Source organism: Desmodus rotundus, chromosome 6, assembly GCF_022682495.2.
Source record: "Desmodus rotundus isolate HL8 chromosome 6, HLdesRot8A.1, whole genome shotgun sequence".
Taxonomy (NCBI): Eukaryota; Metazoa; Chordata; class Mammalia; order Chiroptera; family Phyllostomidae; genus Desmodus; species Desmodus rotundus.
The window spans coordinates 15,996,912-16,019,199 of NC_071392.1; the positions used below are offsets into that span (position 1 = coordinate 15,996,912).

General features: G+C 43.5%; 1 protein-coding gene across 2 annotated transcripts in view; it reads right to left on the reverse strand.

Annotated features, from left to right (window-relative positions):
* Positions 1–22,288, reverse strand: part of DNAH11 (dynein axonemal heavy chain 11) — a 249,553-nt gene that overhangs the window by 126,362 nt on the left and 100,903 nt on the right. For both annotated transcript variants that reach the window (XM_045197324.3, XM_053927361.2), the window contains exons 39-45: positions 21,238–21,315; positions 18,969–19,101; positions 17,837–17,964; positions 16,691–16,839; positions 8,827–8,977; positions 5,875–6,006; positions 661–834 (exon numbers count right to left, since the gene is read on the reverse strand). In XM_045197324.3, the coding sequence (XP_045053259.2) occupies positions 661–834; positions 5,875–6,006; positions 8,827–8,977; positions 16,691–16,839; positions 17,837–17,964; positions 18,969–19,101; positions 21,238–21,315 (945 nt within the window). The remainder of the gene's footprint in view (positions 1–660; positions 835–5,874; positions 6,007–8,826; positions 8,978–16,690; positions 16,840–17,836; positions 17,965–18,968; positions 19,102–21,237; positions 21,316–22,288) is intronic.

The window sequence follows — 22,288 nt, forward strand, 5'->3', positions numbered from 1 at the left end:
TCTCCCTCTCTCCCCCCGCCCCCTTCCCCTGTCTACACTCGATAAACATATCCTCAGGGGAGATTTTTTTTAAAAAGAAGGAAAATAGATTGCGGTAGAATTAGAATTCAAATAAAAAGTAACTGGAACATAGGAAAAATGGGGAAGAGGGATCTATGAAGAGAAATAATAAAAAAGAGAAAGTTCCGTTTAGATTTGTCTGCTGCTGTGTAAATCTGACACACGAGCTGAGCAGATTAAACATATTCGTTTTATGACTCAGTGTGGGGGCTGGTTAAAGGAAAGAAATAATATGTCAAAGTGCTAAGAATTTTAGTCTAAGGTCAGAAATGAGGATTCACTGAACTACAGAAATATGCCTCCAACTTTCAATGAAACTCACAAAGTTTCTAGGAAAATATAAAGAAAGTCGTTACCACAGAAGTAAGTTGAAATTTTTAAAAGAGGCTGCAGCAATATAATAGCCATGTCACTAACTGTTCCTTTAGCTGAGAGTCTTCCTTAGGAAAGGAAGTGTATTTCCTTCTTCTCAGGAAATACGTATGTGCCGACCATCTCGACAATAACTTACCCATCAGGCAGGGGAAAGGCCGCTAAAGAGCAAAAGAAGGCTCAAACCAGCACCCTGTGGCTGTAAATAGCTACGTTCCACACACCTACCTGCAGGGGTAGGTCTGGATCCATCATAAATTTGGGGATTTTATCAGTCCAAGGCAAAAACTTCCTGGTATGAGGGTCCAGATAGTAATCGAAGACTGTTCCCTGAGACGGAAACTTGACTGCTTTCATCTCCTTCTGCCACCACCGGCTGAACTCCGCTTGGCAAGCAGAAAGCTAAGGAGAGCGAGAGACATCCTTGCTGCAGACTGAAAGGCGACGCTGAACACATGCGCAACCCTCCACCTCCTGCTGAACAGAGTGTGTGCGGTGTACAGAGTCACAGTTACAAACGGGAGTGAATTAACCGAGCCAAGGAAAAGGATTAACTACAAGTCACAGGAGTGATACTTCCAGAGAGGTAGAAAACTGTAATTGCCACATATCCATCGGGTACACATTTTCTGGAATAATTATTAACTGAAAAAGCGAGGTGAGGTTAGGTGAACCTTAAATTACCTCTGGGTTATTCTACTGAACAAGGAGCTTATGCCCATTACCAAGCTACCTACCATAAGACCATGGTTATCAAACTTCGGTGTTGATTTCTTTAAAGAGGTAATAACATATTCAAATCAACTTATGGTAAACAAGAAAATTAAGAACAAAGAAATACTTTATAAAATTGGTAACCTTATTTGATTTAAATGCCATTTTTTATTTGCATTTATAGCATTCTTGGGATTTTTGTGTTAAAATATCCTTTCCTTGATAAAATTATGGAGCTAATAAATGATCGCTTTTAATAAATGCCCTTATTTTTAAAAGTAAGCAATCAGCAATCCTATTTCATCCTTTCAAATCATTATTGGAACCTTGTTGGCCTTTGAAATTCTAAAACTGGGAACCGCTGCCTGAGGGATGGAGGGGTGAAGAAAGGCATGAACTCGGTTTTCTGTCAGGACACGGCTGAGGGGCCTAGCTGAAAATTCCGCAGCGACAGACTCCCACCCTCCAGAGAGAACACAGTGGTAGCAAACAGGCTGCCCCTGCTCCAAGGTCCCTGCTTGTACGTGACGGTAGGTACGAGCCTAGATCAGAGTTGGGGGAGTAGGAGAGGGGAAACAGCCACTGGGCACTAGCCGCTAGCACTGCCTCCCACCCACAGGAGGGCCTGGTGGAGTGAGTTTTCCTGAACTCCAAAACACCGAGGGCGGGGGGAAATCCGAACACTGTGTGTGTCCATTGTGTTCGACTCCCATTTACTCTGGGGAAATGCTTAGACGTGCTTTTACTTGGGTGCCCTTATGTCCTGGATGATGACCTGGGCTGATGACACGCGCGCCTAGAGACGGATGGCTGGAGGATAGGAGAGTGTGGCCGGGCCTGAGAGCAGAGATCAGCCTTAGCAGGAGGAGCTCGCTCACCATCTTCCAAACAAGCTCATACTCCTACTATGCTGCTCTTTGGTGGGTGAGTTTAGGCTCCTTTCGGTTATTTTCAGATTGGAGGCAGGGGTTCCCTAGTCATCCTACCAAAGCTGGTCTTCAGTCAAGTTGGTTCAGAAGGGATTACTTATCTGGCACCGTTCTTTTAGGCAGGACACACATGATTTCTACTTTATATCCAAATTTGCTTTACCTAACCTCTATATCAGCAAGGGAATTTTGGTGACCACCCTTTTATTCATCCGTCCACGCAGTGACAATGCACGTATTCTATGGTGGGAAAGCAAACTGACGAGGTCTCTGCCCTCGCAAAGTTCATGGGGAAGACGGAGGGGGCACGTGAGGAAACACGGGGGTAGCAGACATGAAGCCAAAAAATGCAGAACTAGATAAACTGGGCATCTTGAAAGTGAGGTTTGCTATAAGGGAGAATAACAGGGGTGAGTCTATTGTAACTGGATGGTCAGAGCGGCCACGTTTGAGAACACGTGCAGGCTAGGGAGAAGACTGTTCCCGTTCGCACGGAGAGGTCTGCGTGTGCAAAGAGCTCGGGGTATGAAAGAATTTGTTGTGCTCGACAGCAGTGCAGCTGGTGGGGTGGGAGGGGAGGGAGCGGAGGAGGAGGAGGTGGGGAGAGAGAGGCAGGGCCAGATCCAGAGGCCTTGTACATGGTATTAGAATTTTTAAGTTTATCTTGAAAGCCACAGAAATCCAAATTGGTGGTTACAAAATAGTTACTGGGTGTAAAGTACAGCATAGGGCAGGGGTGTCAAACTCATTTTCACCGGGGGCCACATCAGCCTCATAGTTGCCTTCAAAGGGCTGAATGTAATTTTAGGGCTGATAAATGTAACTGCTCCTTAACTAGGGGTAAGGAACTTGGCGCTGCTGCTGGGTAGAAACAAGGTGCCGGGCCAGATAAAACAAGGTGGAGGGCCAGGTTTGGCCTGCGGGCCTTGTGTTTGCCACATGTGGCCTACGGAATGCGGTATAGTCCATAATATCGCAATAGCTGTATGGTGCTGGGGGTACTGGAAATATCGAGGGGAGGAATCACTGTGTAAAGCATATGACTGCCTAACCACACTACTCTGTTCACCTGAAACCAATACAGAATAATACTGAAAGTGAACTGTAATTGAAACATTTTTAAAAGGGGGGAAAGGTAACAGAAATCCATTAGAGTGTTTTTAATTCTAGAGTATATATAAAAAAATTCAACTTACATCAAAAAACAACCACTCTGGCTGCTGAGTAGATAATGGATTATAGGGCAAGCAGAGAAGCAGAAAGACCAGTGACAAGGTCGCTTCAGCAGCCAGTGAGAAGTGATGATGGCAGTTTGTGGGAGCCCAGGGAGAGGTGACATAAGACCTGTTTTGGAAGTGGTTTGCAATGGCCGAGGTCAGGTCCCGAGTCAGCTACTGCAGTCTGAACCCGGTTAAGGTATTAGTTAGTTCAGGGTCCGCAAGCAGGCTAACATATCGAAGTTTCAGCTCCTTTTTGTAAAAGAAGAAAGGGGATAGTTGTACTGTAACAGAGGTTTGTTTTTGGGGTGTCAAGGAGACAGCTTATGAAAAGCCCTAAGCACGTTCATTGCAGGGAGTGGGCCCTCAGATGTGTTGAACTAATATACGGCTATCCTGAGAATATTTCTGAGACTGCTTCACTCATGCTTCCAACCTCATAGCCTCTTTTTTGAATGCTTCATAGTTGGACCCCTTTTGAAAATTTAAAGATGATGATGATGACGATGACGACAACTGTTAATTAGGGAGAAAGCGTCTGGAGACAAAGGTGCCCCTTGTGATGCCTAGCTTCGAGCTTGAAGGATGCGTGTTTGGAAATTGGAAAGATGAAGAGAGAATGACCTGGGAGGAAGGGGAGGCGGAGGGTCAGGAGGGCAAAGACCTCAGCAGTCAACATCCTACTGATGCAATTTCCCCTGGTTTTACAGTCCTGGGAAAGGAAAAACCTTGTGGAGCACCCTGGGAAAAAAGCCCATGGGGGGTTGGGTGGCGGGGAAATTCTATGTGTGGTCTCCACAAAGAAGAAACCCACAGCTGCTGTAAACTGTGCTTTTGAGGAAAACCATGCGAAGTCATCCAACACCAATCCCTGACTCTCATTCAAAGCTAAGGGCTGTTATTCTCCAGAAAGCACTTGGAGATTACAGAAGAGAATGTGGCTTCTGAGAAGGGTAAGACCTGGGAGGCCAAGTGAATATCACATTTATTTGTAGATACGATTTCTGATAACCTGGCGACCGGCAGCTGAAGTGGGCCACGGGTTAGAGCAGCCATGTGTTTTACAGCCTCCGGCGAGTACTCGTGGCTGTGATGCCATTCAGCTTAAACTCCCTGCATACATCTGGAAACACCTGGGGAAGCCTGCAAGATGTGGGCCAGCTAGTTTTAATGCAGAACTTTAGGGGCACCTGCCGAAAGACTAGGACCATGAAGAGCCTATGGTACCCTGGAAGGGGTGGCATTTGGAGGCGTGTCTGGGTCGGAGTCCTGACGTTGTCATTTCCTATCAGTGTGACCTTGGTCATGTTACTTCACCTCTCTGAGCCTTACTTTACCTGCAAAATGAGGATGGCTCAAAGAATTGTTGTGAAATTACATGAGAAAATCTATAGAGAGAGGTGCATGGTGGAGATTAGATGCACAAATTTCTAGCACTGAAAAACTCCCACTTTGCACTTTGGCTAGGTTCAGTGGTGTGTGCATGTGTGTGTGCTGTGTGTGTATACACTTGTGAAAGTTCTTGTCTCAAGTGTCTGCCCAGAAGAAATCAGAAGCCACACAAGGGATGTGCTAGAAATGCTGTGCAGGAAACACAGCTTCACTTTAGGCCGAAGGAAAGACCAATGGAAAGGAACTGGCCTGGGGTTGACTGTTCCCTGGGAATCATGTATGAGACTGAGTAGCAGGAAGAGAAACTAGAGACAAAGAAGCCAATTTGAAGGTTATTATAAGCTATGGATGGAATTGCACCTCCCCCCTCCCCCCCTGCAATCCGTACGTTGCAGCCCTAAGCCCAGAGTGAGGGTATTGGGAGGTGGGGTCGTTGGGAGGTGATTTAGTTTAGACAAGCTCGTAAGAGTGGGGCCCTTGTGATGGGATTAGTGCCCTTACAAGAAGAGACACCAGAAAGTTCACCTTTTTCTCTCTGCCATGTGAGGAAATGGGAAAAGCAGCTGTCTATAGGCCAGGAGGAGGGTCCTCACCAGAACTCAACCACACTGGCACCTTGACCTTGGACTTCCAGTCGCCAGAACTACTAGTAAGTAAATTTCTGTTTGGTATTTTGATACAGCAGCCCAAGCTAGGACACCATGACAGCCCAGGACAATCTAAATATGTTTCACTCTTGAATTAGGGCTATAGGGGTGGAGAAGAGGGGACAGACTCAACAGCTATTTTGTGATTGACACTGAGAGCATCTGGCAAAAGAGGAAGAGTAACACCTCCCAGGTTTCAGACGGGAGCAGTTGTGGGGAATGTGAGTGCCACTTTGGAGAAGAAAGAACAGAGAGGAAGGGCACGTTTGGGGCTGAGACAGACGAAGAGCTCTGTCTCAGGCACACTGCCGGCCCTGCTCCAGAGGCCGGGGGTACCCAGAGCCTGAGCTGAGGGCGATCTGGTGGAGGGCTATGGATCTGGCATTGTCGGCCAAGGTCAGAATAATCAGTCTGGCTGAGTTTGCCTGGCAATGCCCAGGCTTAGGAGAGAGCAGGGCAAGTACCACAGACTTCTGTAATGTAACAAAAACATGGGGGTCCCTCCCAAATAAAACTGGTTCTGTAAACTGTTTCTAAACACACCTGATCTTGCAGCAGAGCGCCTCCGAAGGCCCAGATACAAGCAAAGACGAAATAGACTTCATAAACTTCTTTTGGGCTGTCAGAAGGTACGTTTTCCGGAGTCAGCAGACATTCCAGAAGAGCACAAACAGTCTAAAGAACAAGAAGTACGCATTCGTTTAGGGCAATGTTTTTGCAGCAGTGGAGTATGTTTTCAAGACTTACTAACAAATTCACTTTATCCTTAAGAGAGTACATCACTTTTCCCAACTCTGTGATTTGCTACATTGGGAGAGACTGCCTCAGGTTTCTCTGTCAACAGTGGAAAACCTTTGCCACTTTCAATGAAACCGATCTTCTAAGTAATAACAAACTATTAAAAAACTGAAATAAAAAACTGTCCAATTAATAGTCACTGTAACAAACAGAAATACATATAAGCAAAAAAAAAGGGGAGCATAGATAGAGCATCTATCTATGCTCTTTTCTATAAATAGGGAGTCAGACCACACACAGTACTCTGAAACCCGTGTTCTAACTGAAGAGTACAAACTAAAGAATCTCTTCTTACCAGTATGTGTTGTCTTACAACATCTCTAGGAATGAATGAGTGACACTCCTCTGGATGGACAGGCCTACTTAGCGATTTCCCTCTTGTTAAGTAACCCTCTTTCCCTTAGTGTGCAGGCAGCCCCTTTCCCCACCTGTGGCCGTCCATTTAGAAAGTCAGACTGTCAGCCTTAGCCTGTGGCATTGTTTTGGACATCAGACTAAATTTAGCTTTACGGGAAGTTGTTCTTCATCCTCTCCACCCACCCCAGTGTGCTCTGTTGCTATGAAACCTACCCCTCCTATTCAGGGTATCAGGTCAGTAACGAGGGGACCCTGGCGACTGCAGAGGCCATTCCCATGGGAAATGATCACCAGTAATACACATGGTGTTGAGTTAGTTCTCTGAAGCACAATTAGTTGTCACAAACTCACATTGTCACGGACCCTCAAAACTCACCATACCCTTCCCCTAGTTTTGGGGGACAGTAGCAGATTTTTATCACTGTCATATATAGAGCAATGCAAGCTTTATCGAAGCAAGTGAGGACTGCCCTTCCGCCCCGGCCCTGAGAGAGGGGCAAACCCACAGTGATGTGGCACTTGGGTCCTGGCAATAGTCCAGAGAGGCCTTTAATTTAAACAGGTGAGTACCTGCCACATTGTCCAATCTTCTCTCGTGACTTCTAGTGCTTTATGTTGTGTTATGTTTGCCAATTTAAAATCATTTTCTAACAGAAGAAAACTCACCAATTTGTTATCAGGAAAATAACACACAACTCTGAGGCTTTGCTGTCTCTGAGTTGAAACCATGTTGCTCTAAGGAGCTGTTCAAATCCAAACAAGACCGAAGGTCTCAGCGTTGAGTTACCCATCGATTTGAACATTCTAATAACTTGCGGTTTTTCCCCCTATTTTCTCCCAAACACAGTACTTAAAAAACACTTTGAGCGCTGTGTGAGCAATGAATAAAATCACACTCTGGTGCATATTCCAGAAGAGTTAATATACCTTAAATACACGAAATACACCTTAAATACACAGAACTTCAAGCAAAAAAGTTTGACAGACTGGAAAACATAATACACTAATTTCTTAAAGTAGCTTTTAAGCTATTCTCTTTTATGCCCATTTTTGTTTCAAATCCACGTCCTTATAAGTAATCACAGAAAAAAGACTATTGTATAAAACAGCTAAAAAGAAGCTGAGGATAAAATGCCATTTCTGAATACTACAAAAGGAGGAAGTCATATTAATTCCTACTGACCTATTTTCACACTACTCTTGAATGAAAAACTTCACACCACAGAGAATCGCACAAATACACAAGTCAACTCGAGAAAGAACACGACCATGCTTTTTACAAGTATTACACCAGAGGAAGTCTAATTAGGCTAACCACATAATTAATTCATTATGAATAAATTCAGGTCTGCTTTCAGAAATAAATTATACCTCAGATAATTACTGCTGAAGACTAGCGTTTACTTAATTGGTGTGTGAATTATCCAAAAACCTGAACTTTCTCTTCTTATTATGCTAGTGACTTTTTCTAATTTAGCTTGAAACAAATTTGGTAACATAGTAAGTTAACAGTAACGACGTACTTTGAAACCAGTTTTGCTCCTGTAAGAAAAACAGGAAGGTTTCCAATTATAAACGTTTGGTGAAGTTTTATGCTTGTTGAGGCTGGGGACGGTGCTTTGTGGAACCAAGGTCAGGTCACAGCCCTCGTTCCTGTGTGCTGTGAATTATCTCTATTTGCTTCCGTGACAGCATTTCATGTACACCTTCCACTCTCACCAGCGGTCTCACGAGTATTAAAAAATACTCACGCTGCCTGGGAGTATCAGGGCCTGTCCGTGTAGACTGGCCGGACTGCAGGGGAGTTTGGGGGAGGGGCAGGAGAGGAAGGGAGGTCTGTGGGCAGCGACTCTGGTTGAGTCTAGACGCTTTCTGTTACTCGGTGGTCAATATCTTTAATGACGGAGTTTTTGCATTCAAAAATACACTGAGCACCTTCTCTGGGCCAGTTACGTAGGATACAGAAAAGTAAATAAGGCTCTTACAACTTTGCCTTTCTTCTTCTATTTCAATGTACTTGGGAGGAACACTTGATTCAATAAAGGCATATTTGGCATCTACTATATGCTAGCACCCATGTACGTACGTCTCTGGAGATACAAAAATGAATAAAAGGTGGCTTCAGCCCTCTAGTTCACAGTCTTGTGAAAGAGATCACACACCTGAATGACAAGACAATAGGACAGGTGTGTGCCAGGGGTTTGCAAAAAGCACCAGGGAACATGGGGTTGGGGAGCGAGGGTTGGAGAAACCTCAGCTCCAGCAAGATCTTCGGTTGCCTTGGTCAGCCCCAGTGCTGCCTCGGGGCTGGAATGTTACACAAGGTCTCAGAAGACATACCTGCACCAGGCTGTTCTCTGGAATCGAAGTGATGGTTTTAAAGCTTGTTCTCAGCTTCTCCAAGCATGCAGGAACGTATTTATCAAAAAGAATAGTTAAATTGGCCTTTTCTGATTGATGCTGCCTCCTGTCTATCCAACTGGCCACATACCTGAAAAAGAACACAGAAAAGCTTTGAACCCTATCTTGCAAAACAGAATTTCATTAATTCAGAAGCGTCTCCCTTCCACACAGCTTGGTCAACACTTCATTTTCAGTGAGCTCCTTCTATTTCTAAAGTTGCAAATATTTTCAAACAACTCTTTAAAAATTGTTCTAATGGCCATTTTTACCTTAATGAAAAGAATGTAAAAGACATTCCTAATAGCATGAAGAAGCCAAAAATAATAGACTAAAAGTAGCATTACTGAGAGTTTACAAGGAAGAGCAGTTTGTCCCCATGGGGTGAACCTTATTTATGAAAACAGCTTGGGATTTCTCTTGATTAACCTCAGTATCAATTATTTAGCAATAAGAAACCAGTTGCAAATAAAAAGGTGAAGATTCCATAGGGGCTACTTCAAAGTCCCCCTTTACCACTGGACTGGTGTAACTGTAACCTCATAGTTGATAATATGTTTCCAATACCTGGCTCTGAAATGGCATCTAATTCTTCAGTACAGGTGTATCAATCTGAAGCTTATACAGTATTATCAATTTTGATACATTATCTCTAACTTATTAATAAAATACTACTTATCAATGAGATGAAGCACTGCTTTAGCAGCACTCACAGTAGTCTCTGGGGAGAAAGTGTATGATGTTAAATGAAAAATAACTGCTCAAAAAGTTCTCATTAAATAGGAAGCAGTGATAATAAATACACTTAGCTGCCAGCAGAGAGGCCGTGTGTCCAGACCAATTACAACCACACCTTGCTTTCAGCAAGTCAGATTTCACAGTTTCAGTATCAGAAGAAATTAAGGCAAGATGATTAGCTTTCAAAAGGCTCCCTTTGATTTTTATGAGCCTTCACAATAGGGTTTTATTAAATATTCAACTACCTTTACACTATTGTTAGGTTTATAAAATATGAACTGTCAAAGTTTTTTTCAGGTCCAAGAGGAATGGTTTTCAGTTGAAGTCCCGGTGCATGATGGTAAGTTGAGAGAGCATATCTGGGCAAACATGACAGTGGACATCGAGAACAATGGACGACAGGTGTTAGTTACTGGGCCCAGAGGCTGGAAGGCCACGCCTACCCCTCAGCTATTCATCCTACTGCACCCACTGCCAGAAGAGGAATCTTAGTGTCCAGAGCTTATTGTTGTTGGGGGCAGGGGCGGGGATTGCTCAGAGAGAGAGAACTCCAAAGCCAGACTTTCTGGATCTGTATCCCAGCTCCACCATTTTTTTAACTTTGTTACCTTACGCAAGTTACTAAACCTCTCTTTGCCTCATGTTTCTCATCTGTCAATGGAGATGATGATAATACAGACTTCTCAGGGTTGTTCTGAGAATTAAACCAGTTCTCACGTAAAGTCCTTAGGTTAATACTTTACATAGAGCAATTCTCAATAGACGTGACTCATTAGCACAGAGTTGGTGGAACTGGGGGAACTGGGTTCAGGTCTTGACTCAGCCTCACTGTGCAACTCGGAAAGGCAGTAAGTAGTGTCACCGTCGGGCATGACAGTGGCGGCCAGCACTCTGATGGGTATGACAAATTCCTCCTCCCCCTCCCAGCAAAGTCCTTCCAGTCGCTGTGGGAGCAGAAGGCTACGCACAGATAACAAGGAGCTGTTGCCTCAACACAGCCCCTGAAGGGAAAATGGTCTTTGCACTGGAGGGTCAGACACACAGTCGCAACACAGAGTGGAAAAGTCTATGTTATTAAATATGAATAATTGATAATTTCATGTACAAAGTACCACTCAATTTTTCTAGTTTGGAACCAAAACAGTCATTAACAGAGCAAATTTAGAAGGAGAGAGTATTATCTTCAGGCAAAAATTGAAGATTCAGTTCTGTACTTATTGGTAATTCTTTCCAACTTTATAAAAAAAAGTTCCTTATAATTAAATTCTATAGATTTGAACCTGAGCAAATGAAACGTACTGCTACGGTGAGACACACGACTGAAAACGACAAGCTGCCTCAGGAAGCAGCCACATCATGACGCCTTAAGGCACCACCTCAAGGCCAATTTCCAGGTCACGGATAGAATGTTTGTCTCTTCAGCACTTGCAAACGTGTTCCGTCCAATCAGCCCTGTTGCTATTCCCCTCTCCAGAAGTGCTGTTGGTGTGTCACGTGAGTCGAAAACCCTGTGGTTTGGGAACTATCCAGGTAGCCAAAGTTTTCTGGCTTTGAAAAACTTTTTTTTTTAATTATCAGTTAATAGTGTGGGGTTGGAATCTGTCATATAGGACACAGCAGGAATTTATCAGAGCACCCTGTAATCTCCCCCTCCCAACCAGCATCAGGTTCTTGATCACTCACAGCAGCTGGGACGGAGGTCAGAAGTTAGAAGGACATTGCTGGTCAGCAGTGCGTGTTGATTATTTCTGAATCCTTATGTTTACACATATACGAAGGGTCCATAAACGAAAGGACAGGACTGGGGGATGGCAGACAACAAGCCCATCCAGTGCGGGTGTGAGCATGAGTGAGACAAAGCCAAAAGGATATTTTAAGCCAAAGTAATAGAGAAAAAAAAAATCTAAGGTTGTGACCCCAGAAGTTATTTTCCAGTAATCTCTTTTGGAATCAGATTAAATTCTACAGATATTTCCCAACTTTCCCGTCATTATTTACAAGCAAAGTAACACATAGTTTGGTAGATCCCATTTACACTGAAGTGTAAAGTTCACTATAAATAATTATTAAAATGATTTAAATAATTATGAACAAATTTAAATAATTCTTTGCCTGTATTTTTTTCTCTTTCTATGCATTTCATCCCTTTCCACTAGAAAAAAAATTCTTGCTCATCCAAATTTTCAGAAATTTTCTTCCACTTCCTGTGCCTCTCTCTGCTTCTCAGTATCTCAGCAGACTTATATGAACTATCCAGGATTCTTCCGGGAAACTTACTTAGAACTGAGAATTAAAGTAAATAGTATTTGGTTTCTATAGCAGGTCATGAGTGGTTTGTGATTTTAAGGCTGTTGTCGGACCTGATATGCTCCCTATCTGTCAAGTGTGGGCATACATTTATTTTTTACAGTAACTCAGTGAATTTTAACAAAATATTCTAAGAAGCTTACATGACAGTGGCACTATCTTTAGTCCTTAAATGGACCCCACAGAGATACAATGAACACAGTATTTCACAACTTCTATCTGCAACGTCTTATCAGTTCTCACAATATGAGGTAAAAAAAAAAGATTTCATAATTCTGCTCATTGAAAGGACCCAGAAGCAATGACATAGCAGTGGCAGTGAGCACACCTAGCATCTCTATCTGGAATTCTAAATAGCATTCCTTATACAAAAAGGAGTTTCCTCTGGTTCCTTGGAGAAATGGCTGAATCAGGCCTCAGGTAAGGAAAGTCTGAGATAAGTCAGAAGTATCTTTTTTAGCCAGAAAGCAAAGTACTCAAAGTCTAAGGAGAACAAGAAGAGAAAAAAAAAAAGAACAGGGAACTGGCTGGTTTGAAGAAGTTCCTGCTGGCAAAATTCGGGACAATGTGAGCATACAAAAGAATAATACAGGTAATGGATTATTACCCATTGAACCTAAATGAAAGAAGCCATAAATAGAAAATGATACTCCTCAAAAATGAAAGGAAAAAGGAGAGAAAAGAAGCAAGAGAGAAAGGGAAGGAGGAAGAAAAATGTAAGAGAAAATATTCTTTACAGGAAAATGTCACCCCATATGTGTAGACACAGTGACTAAATTAGGAAATCACCACGTTGCAACCACCATGGGGGGTTCTGTGAACTATCTGTCTTATTCTCTTCAAAACTGCAGATGTCATGAAAGACAGAGGTGGGGAAATGTGGGAATGTAATGAACAAAATAAACTGACAAAACAGAAACACAGGCACGGAAAAACGGAACAGACCGACGGCCCTCAGAGGGGAGGGAGTTTGGGGGGGATGGACGAAAGAAGGAGAAGCGATCAAACAGAAATATATACACGTGGCACATCAACACAGACGACAGCGAGGTGATGGCCAGAGGGCAGGGGATGCGGGAGGGGGAGGGGGGCAAAGGCGGGATGAACGGGAGGGAAAGAGACTGTGCTGGGGCGACAGGTGCAGGATGCAGTGTGCGGAGGTTTTGTTGAGTTGTACACTTGAAACCTGTATGGTTTTGTGAATGTGTCACCCCAGTAAATTCAACTTAAAAAAAGAAAGAGGTGGGGGTCTATTCTAGATTTAAAAAGACGAGACAAGTAGATGCAATGCGTGACCCTTGTTTTGATGCTTGATTTTTTAAAAAGCTATGGAGGAAATTACCAGAGTAGATGGGAAAATTTGAAAAAAATGACTTTATCAGATAAGGGGTCAAGGATAAATTTCTTAGTAATGCTAATTATACTGTGTTCTTGTAGAAGAATATCTTCGTTCTTAGGAGATAAACGCTGAAGTACTTAGGGATGGCGTCTCAATGTGTCTGACTTACTTTGAAATAATTCATCAAAAATAAATAAAAATAGAAAATGTATGTGTCTCTGTGCCTGTTAGAGACAGTGTGTCCAGCCAGACAGAAACTAAACTTGGTAAAATGGTAACAATTGAGGAACACAGGGAAAGAGGGAGGCGCAGTGGTATGGGGGGAGGTGAATACTACTACCTTTTCTCTTTTCTTTAACTGTTAACACTTTCAAATTTAAAAATCAAGACCTAAGATACTGGTTTGGAAAACTGGGTTAATCATTATGTTGATCTCAGAAGGTAATTAAAGATTAAATGAGTCAGTATTATGACATTAAAGTAAGGTAGTAAAGCATGCAATAAATGTGAAGTGACAAAGACATTCCTCAACCAAAAATAGCCATTTTTTGTAGTTCCCATTGAAGGTTTGCGGTGATAGGAGCTGAAAATATAAAAATATCCCTTAGAGAAAATCCCCATTGCTTTGGACCAAGACCTGGATAGGCCTTTGGTCATCTACATAAAAATGCAAACCTATTCTTAGATCTTAGATAAAGCAAACACCTCCATGAAAATAAAATGTAATGGTGAAGACAAACTTGTTTAACTTTCTTAGGAATGCAAATTGAGTGTCTCTTTATCCAACCTGTGACCTTGGATGCACTAGATACAAAGTCCATCTTTACACAGCTTTTGTTGGCCCGTAGCTCTACACAGTGTGATTGAGACTGAATTACATAGACCTGGGGAACCGTGAGGTTCACTATTGAAATTAGTCCACTCCTAGTGGGGGTCAGGGGCCCTCTGAAGGAAATGGGGTGCAAAGACTGTCCCTGTCTGCATGGGGGAGTCCAGGGTACCGAAGAGTCTCCTTCAGCTAGCCCCCATCCAACAGAAGTGTCTTAAGGGGTCATCAGAACACTAGCTGGGGACAGGAGCTGGACACCCAAAAAGAACTCCTCATTTTAGACCTGTAAAAATCACTCCCTCCCGGAGCCCAACCCAATAAAGTTGTGTTCAACCCAAAAGCCTGAACACGGCTCTCCTTTGCTGCAGAGTTAAGGGAGCAGACTTGTAGTGAGCAAACCAGCACACGGAAAAAGCAGCCTGGAGAAGCGCCTCAGCAGGCGTTGGGCTCGAACAGGTGTCTTCCCCTAATCAGGAGAGTGGGGGGGATCAGCAGGGTAGGAGGACTATGGACAGGTGTGGGCATGCAGCGGGACTCCGGGAGGAAGGTGCCATGCCACGGGGGAGTAGCTGAGCAATGCTCGTTGCACCTATCCCTGCAAGGACAAGAGAATGAAGGATATCAGACCTGGAAGGAAAGAATCCTAGGAAGAGATCTGAAAGGACCTGTGTCCTGCCCTTGAGGGACACAGTCATCCTGATGGACCCTACAGGGAGGGAGCCAGGGGAATAAACAGCCTGACCTCATTCATCTCTTCTCTCCCTCTCATTTCCTGCCAGCGCTCCGCACTGGCCAAAGCAACCAGGGGCTGCAGGGCAAGGAGGCACTAGAGTGGCCCTCACAGGGCAGCCTCTGGGGCACAGAGCATGGGGGAGGGCACAGAAGGGTCTGACTCAAGAAGCACACTGGCCACAGGGCGTGTCCACATGCAGAGCTTGGGTGCTTCCACAGCTCACAGCGGAAGTGCTACAGGAGGTGACGAGTGACCACCAGGATGAATTATGGGAACTGTGAGTGTGGGGAGAGTAAGCAAGCGGTCACAACAAGCTTGTTCTAAGTCAAAGCATCACCAACTGTTCACATGTGCACACCGTATGTACACACACACGCTCACTAAATGGTGTATTTACATTTAAGCGCTCCATATGAGCTATTGTTATTCATTCACTTCTTCAACAAATACTGATTTCTTAACAGCGACGCAGTGTGAACAGGGTTACATCCAACTAAAAATGACAGAGGCCTTCAGATGCTAATTTGATTCTCTTTAAATTAGCCGGATTAATCAGCTTTAAATGTGATTGCTAATACATTCTTCAAATAATCATATAAATTTTTAGCTCTTTTAAAAACTAAGATAAAAAGAGAAATGTTCAGAACAACAACAAAGCCAAACAAATGGACTTAAAAACAGGCAAAGGACTGAAATAGGCATTTCTCCAAAGAAAATATGCAAATGGCCAACAAATACATGGAAAGACGCTCAACATAACTAATCATAAGTAATCATTATGACACCAGAAATCAGAACTGGAATGAGATAACACTTCACACACGTCAGGACGGCTACTGCGAGGCAACGGGAGAATACCGAGTTTTGGTGAAGAACTGTAGAGACGGGAACGCTCACGCACTCAGTGCTGGGGGAACGCAACACGGGCACAGCCGCTGTGGGAAACGGCGTGATAGTTCTTCTAAACTTTAAAAATAGAACTACCCGGACTGGTTCTATTTTTAAAGTTTAGAAGAACTATCACACAAAGCAAACAAAACAGAACTAGAGACATAGAAATAAAGAACAAACTGACAGTGACCAGAGGGGAGGGGCAAGAGGGTTAATGGGGGGAAGAAGGGGAGGGGTCAAGCCAAGGAACAGGAATAGAGGAATCACGGGCATTGACAATACGGGGGGGATTGACTGTGGGAGTTGTAGGGAGTGGGGAAAACAGGGAAGAGGGAGCAGTGGGGGAAAAGGTGGGACAACTATAACTAAGCAAGAATGAAAAAACAGCAGAAAAAATAGAACTACCATACGATCTATGAGTTCCGCTTGTGGATATCTCTCCAGAATAACTCAAAGTAGGGCCTCAAAGAGGTACCTGTATGCCCTGCTCATAGAAGCATTAATTGCAACGGTCAAAAGATAGAAGCAGCTCAAGTGTCTATTGATGAATTAATAAATAAACAAAGTGTGGTCCATATTGGAAATGTACAATGGAGTACCATCCAGCCTTAAAAAGGAAGTCGATTCTGGCACGTGCTCTGACACAGATGGATGCCGAAGACACGCTGGGAGAAATCAGCCCCCCACAAAAGGACGATTAATGTGTGATTCTGTTTGGAAGAGGTGCCCAGAGAGCTCAAATAGAAAGGGGCTGGGACAGTGAGTACTGGGCTGGGACAGTGAGCTGGGGAGTCACTGTTTAGTGCACGTAAGGCTTCAGTTCGGGAAGATAAAAAACGTTCTGGCGATGGCTGTATAACAATGTGAATGTCCTTCATGCCGCTGAACTGTACGCTGAAAAATGATTAAAGTGGCAGATTTTAGATTAAGTACATTTCACCACAATTGTACACAAAGCAGTACTCACGGATTCCAGCCCAAATCTTGTGGGTTCACATAGAGGACACCAGCTCTGGACACAGTGGCCGGGGTGGCCGTCCCCAAGTGATGGATCTCGAAGAGCAGCCTCATGGAGGGCGTGAGGGCTATGCGCTCGTTGCTGGCCAAGGTCAGCACCTGGACCGGAGCACAGCACAGAAGGGGCCCTGTCACTCTGGGGCGGAGCAGCACTGCCGATTCACCCTAAGGACGAAAGCACTTCCCCCGCAGGGCTGCCGCTGGCTGTGAGCTCACCGTCCAGAGTTAGAAGTAGGCACAGACCGAATAAAGATCCCCATTCATCCAGAGGGGAGCTCACTGACCCTTGAGGAACAAACTTACCAACATGGACTTATCGATGCCAACCTTTAAATAACTGTGGTAATTATTACTAAATATAAAACATTTGTTCTAGTAGTTGATTACATGAAAAGGCCTGAATACCGCAAAAATAAACTTTCTTTAGGATCTGAAATACCACAATTATCCATTTTGCTATAGAAACTCATGCAAGCATAAAGATCTCAGACCTATATTTTATGATAAACAATGTCTTAGCTCAAAAAGCAGTAATTACTATGAATTTGAGGGGGTAACTGATTCTATTCTACAGGAATGATGATTACTGAATTCTTTTTCCTGCCCCCTAACAACAGACCTGGTGTGGCTTAAATGGTGCCTCACAGACCTGTCCCAAGGCCCTTTGATTTTGCTGGGAATGCTGGATGAACCACGGCAAAATGCTTAGAATGCATTTACACTGAATCGGTGGCCACAGGAACTACTTAATGTCAAACTTGTCCCTCATTATTCAAGTATTCCATCCTTAATCAAAGATGAAACATAATAATTTATGCCTAGCTCTTAGAAATGGTAAAATGTGTGTGACCTAAATTCTTGAATACATGTCTCTTTTTAAAGATGGTTAAATTTATAACAGGCAAGAAAAGTATATTCACGTAAGCGCTTTAACAGTGAAATTAAGAGAATTAGTGGGAAAGTGCCACTTACCAAAACATAAAGAACACATCACATAAAGAACACATAAAGTAACTACATAAAGAACATCAGGCTGAATGGCACACGTAACACACTCCGGGTGCGAGTTTAAGGGTCATCCCTGAAGCCGTGTTACCTTGTTATCATCCATGACGGTGTTTAGTGATTCGATCCACATGGGGTCAACATCTCCATCCAGGACTATCCATTTTGGTCCATCGTGCGTAAGATTTGCTTGTTCTCGCAGAATGGATGAGAAAAGGCCTGTAAATTAGAGTACACAGTCTTTTTTTTTTTTTTTAAGTTTTTTTAACTGTTGTTCAAATACAGTTGTCTCCATTGTCCTGCCACCACCTTCCCCCGCCCCACCCACCCCCACCTCCCACCCTCAATCCTGCTTTTTTATTAAGTAAATAAATTTGCTGTAAATTCGTTGCCCCTCTGGCAGGCAATGTGCTTTGAGCCATACCTGGGCTCCAGACCAAGGGCGCCTTTGACTTTCATGAGGAGGCTGCTGAACTTTGCTGACCGAACTTCCCCAGAGGTCAAACAAAGGTGACAGTAACTTCCTCGAGGAACAGTTGTGGGAATTTATAAAAGGCAACCCACATGAAACTCAAAACATACACCAAATAAAGGCATTATCCTTTCTCATGCACATACGTTCAGCATCTATTTTAGGCCAAACACTGGTTTATTTTACCTTCTCCATTTTCTTCTAATGAGGGGCATAATTCTGAGGCTGAGATATTCAGAAGCGCTCTACATTTCCTTGAGAAATTTGGTCACTGGCATTGTATTAAGTTGTCATTACTTCACAAGATGTAGAGACGAAAACATTTTAAATTCACAGTCCTTGTGAATTTAAACTGGACAAAAGTCATGTCCCGTTGACTTCTGTCTCTGGCACCTACAATACTGCCTGCCTGCCGCCTGCCAGGGCCCTGTATCAGGTACTTCAGAAACGCCCCCTGGGGCACTCACGGTGACTTCTTTCCTGGCGCACACGGAGCCCTGACACAACGGATGTGGGACAAAAAGACACAGCTCAGAGCGCAAACCTGCTGAATGCAAATTGACCGCTTACTCCAATCCAGCTTGAATTTAGAGGTAATAAATGCCCTCTGAGTTGCTGTCTCTCCAGTAATACCGGCACATAAACAGTAAATCCACAACTATGACTACAATTGGCTTGAACTGAGAGATGGTTTTTCTGGATAAAGATGAGAAATTTTTAGCCCTTCAAAAGGGTAAAATATACTACTTGCCATCTTTCCATTCTCGGGTAGCATGATGTATGAAACCGAAGAGTTCATCTGTCGTCACGGCTTTGGGGTTTAAGTCATTCCAAATGGGTTTTTGTTTCATGTTAACATATGTTCGGTTCAGTGTTCTCAAAATCTGAAGGGAAGAAGGACAAAGGAAGCTAACAAAGTTAATATTAATGGAAGCCAAATGGAAAGCAAAAGATTTTGAAGGCTTTTCCTTATTCGTGACACGTTCCTAGATGTTCTTTGTGTATTAAGATTGAGAATGAGAAAAAATTTACATGTGAACATTTTCACCACCATTCGAACAGTTTAATCCTGCAATCCCTTAGGATCGGTTCACCTGATTCTTTGAACAATGCAGACTGCAGGAAGTCACTCTAACATCTGAGATTTTTAACCACGTGTGCAAACTGAAGGACTGTATGTAAGTGAGCGTTCCTGTTCACGCTATTAAAATCCTCTCTGCCTGTATTATTTAGACTGTGCTCAAAATTTAGCTGGCATCAGCATTACTTAGGCTCTGAGGGGTATTAAAATACAGACTGCTGGACCCAGTCATGGAGTTTCTGATTCCGTAGGTCTGGGGTGGGACTGATGAGCTGAATTTCTGCTAAGGCCCCAGGCAATGCCTACGATGCTGGTCTGGATGTGTGTTGAGGTCTAGGGACCTGGAGCAATAGTTCCCAACAGCAGAAGGTCTCGACTTGAGGGAAGAGGGAGTGCTACTTGGCACCTAGTGGTCAGAGGCCAGGGATGCTGCTGAACATGCTGCAACGCAGCAGGGCAGCCCTACAACAAAGAGGTAACTGGTCCAGAATGTCAGCAGTGCTGAGGTTGAGAAACCCTAACCTATACCCTTGAGAATAAGGATTCACAGGAATAGGTGCTTAATATATGTCTGTCTAATTGACATCTAACCCGGACACCCCCTGATCTTCTCACAGGGGTTTGCAGGACTGATGAACACCTGCCGAATACTTTGAAATCACAAGGTGTCAAACAGCGTGGCCCCGAGCTTTGGTGCCGCAGCCGCATCAGCTCACGCAAAGGCTAGCTAGGGCAGAATCAGTGAAAACCGGATGAAAGCAACTGAATGCTGTAGGAATAGTAAGCTGACATTTCTAGACACCATTAATCTACTGAAAATTATAGAATTTAATTTCCCTTCCCTAAACCATAGCCCTCATCTGCAACTTACTCTAACCAAATAACTACGGGTCTTTCGGTTATCATTCTTTGATCAGTGAAACTGTAATATTTCAATTATCACATTTTTCACTGGAAGCATCCTCACACAGGGCCCCCCTTTACCATTGCTCCAGTCTGTGTTCACCCCTACATGCCGGTAAGTTCTGTATACACCCACGCTCTGAAGTCTCATATGCCCACTCATTAGTTTTAGTTGTGGCTACTAATATGTTTACACCCAAGCACCCTGAACTAAAATGCATGCATTTCTGCATATGCTGTCTGCCAATCAAAAAAATAAGTATGTTACCAGGATTGCCAGGAGGACCAGGCAAAATCAAGCAGTGAACTGAAAATGGGGGTAATAATATCCATGGCATGTTATCACTGTGCAGAGTAAATGACATGTAATGCCCCTAATAGGTACCATGTAGTGCGCATGATAGGCAGCTCAAAAATGTGGTGTGTGCCGCCTCCCTTTCTTTCAAGTTTTACTTTGGCCCTATAGGCAAAACTCTGGAGGCCCATATTCTGAGAGAGTACTGAAGGAAAATGTTTGGGTTTTCTTAATGATATGAGGAGAACCTGGAATAATGTGGTAATGAAGTATAATTGGTAATAATGAAGTATAGTTGGTTTTTTTCTATGAAGTATAGTTTTGATAAATGTAGGGAGGGCCGGTCGAACCCTGTAAGCCAAGTATCTTATTCAAGAGTCTCTCAATATGTTAACTGTGGATACAAGAATTCTGGCAGAATGATATTATTGAAAGATGCATGCAATAGGATGGCATACATCTAAATGAATGAATACGACGCTAAATAGCTCATATGGAAAACCCAATCTTCATCTCAGCTTATTTTCCTGGTTTAAATGTAATGTTCTATTTGTTACTCTCTCCCAGTCCCCATTAGAGAGGGAAATAGTGTCAATTGATCAAAGAACGATAGTGGAATCTCTAACTCAAAATTATGGTGGACTTCACCGATGGGAACGCTGAAATAGAATTGAAAATAGCACTCCTCTCCCCAGAAACTGTTCCTTCAAAGGTTGAAAGCTAACTGGCCGTTTACTATACCTGACTCTTCCCCGTGCCTGCATTTCCAACCACGAAGACAGAGTGCCGCACGGCCAGGAGTTCCTCGAGCTGGACAACCTGCAGACCAAACAGCCAGTCACTGGTTTCCCTGAACGAGTTTGTGCTTAATAAAAAATAAAACACTACCCATTTTGCCCAATTCTCTCCTTACAATCCAAGCCAGCCCGCACTGACATTATACAGAGAGGGGCAAAGATAGGTTTACAGTTGTGAGTATGCAAAATGCAGAGTTTATTCTTGTTTCCTTATTTATGAATTATTGTATTATGTCCCATCCGAACCACTGTAAGCCTACTTCTGCCCACACTGTATCCCAGGAGCCTTAAAGCTGATGGCAAGGACAAAGCGCTGTCTCTCTGGGACCTGCCCACACGGAACACAGGAGTGAGGACGATGACCGCCCGTCACTCGGTGAATTGCTGCCACAGGCAGACGGGGAGACAGCAGTGCTGGGTCCACGGCGGGGGCTGCTAGCAAAGTTCATGGCTTCATGAAGTACAGAGCACCAGTGTGTGGCCGATCACCGTCTACATCCGAGGAATGACTGACGTCTCTAAAACATCTAAACCACGCTCTGTATGTATTTTAGCATCCCTGCCTTCACTGCACCCAAACTGAGCACCCACAGGCACAAGCCTTTAGTAAGTCAGAGGATGTCACACACGTAGACATTTCTCCCCATGAAAACATGCGTTAATAATTGTACTTCGAGTTTTTTCTAAACTGGAGAGAAAAGAGCAAAATCAATTAATTTTGGATGCATGTCACCAACAAGTTTGATAAACTAATGAAAAGTATGCTTAAAGGGTGGGGGATGGGACAACTGTCATAGAACACAATACAAATTTTGAACAATACAAATTAAAAAAATAAAACACAGGAACTGAAAAAAAAAGTATGCTTACATTTAAAGCCATAACTTAACCGTATTTGTGTGTTTACCTTCTCACAGACTGATGGAACAGACACTATTTACTTTAGTAAAGACTGCCAGATGAGAATGCTTCAGGGGTGTCCAACCCACGGCCCG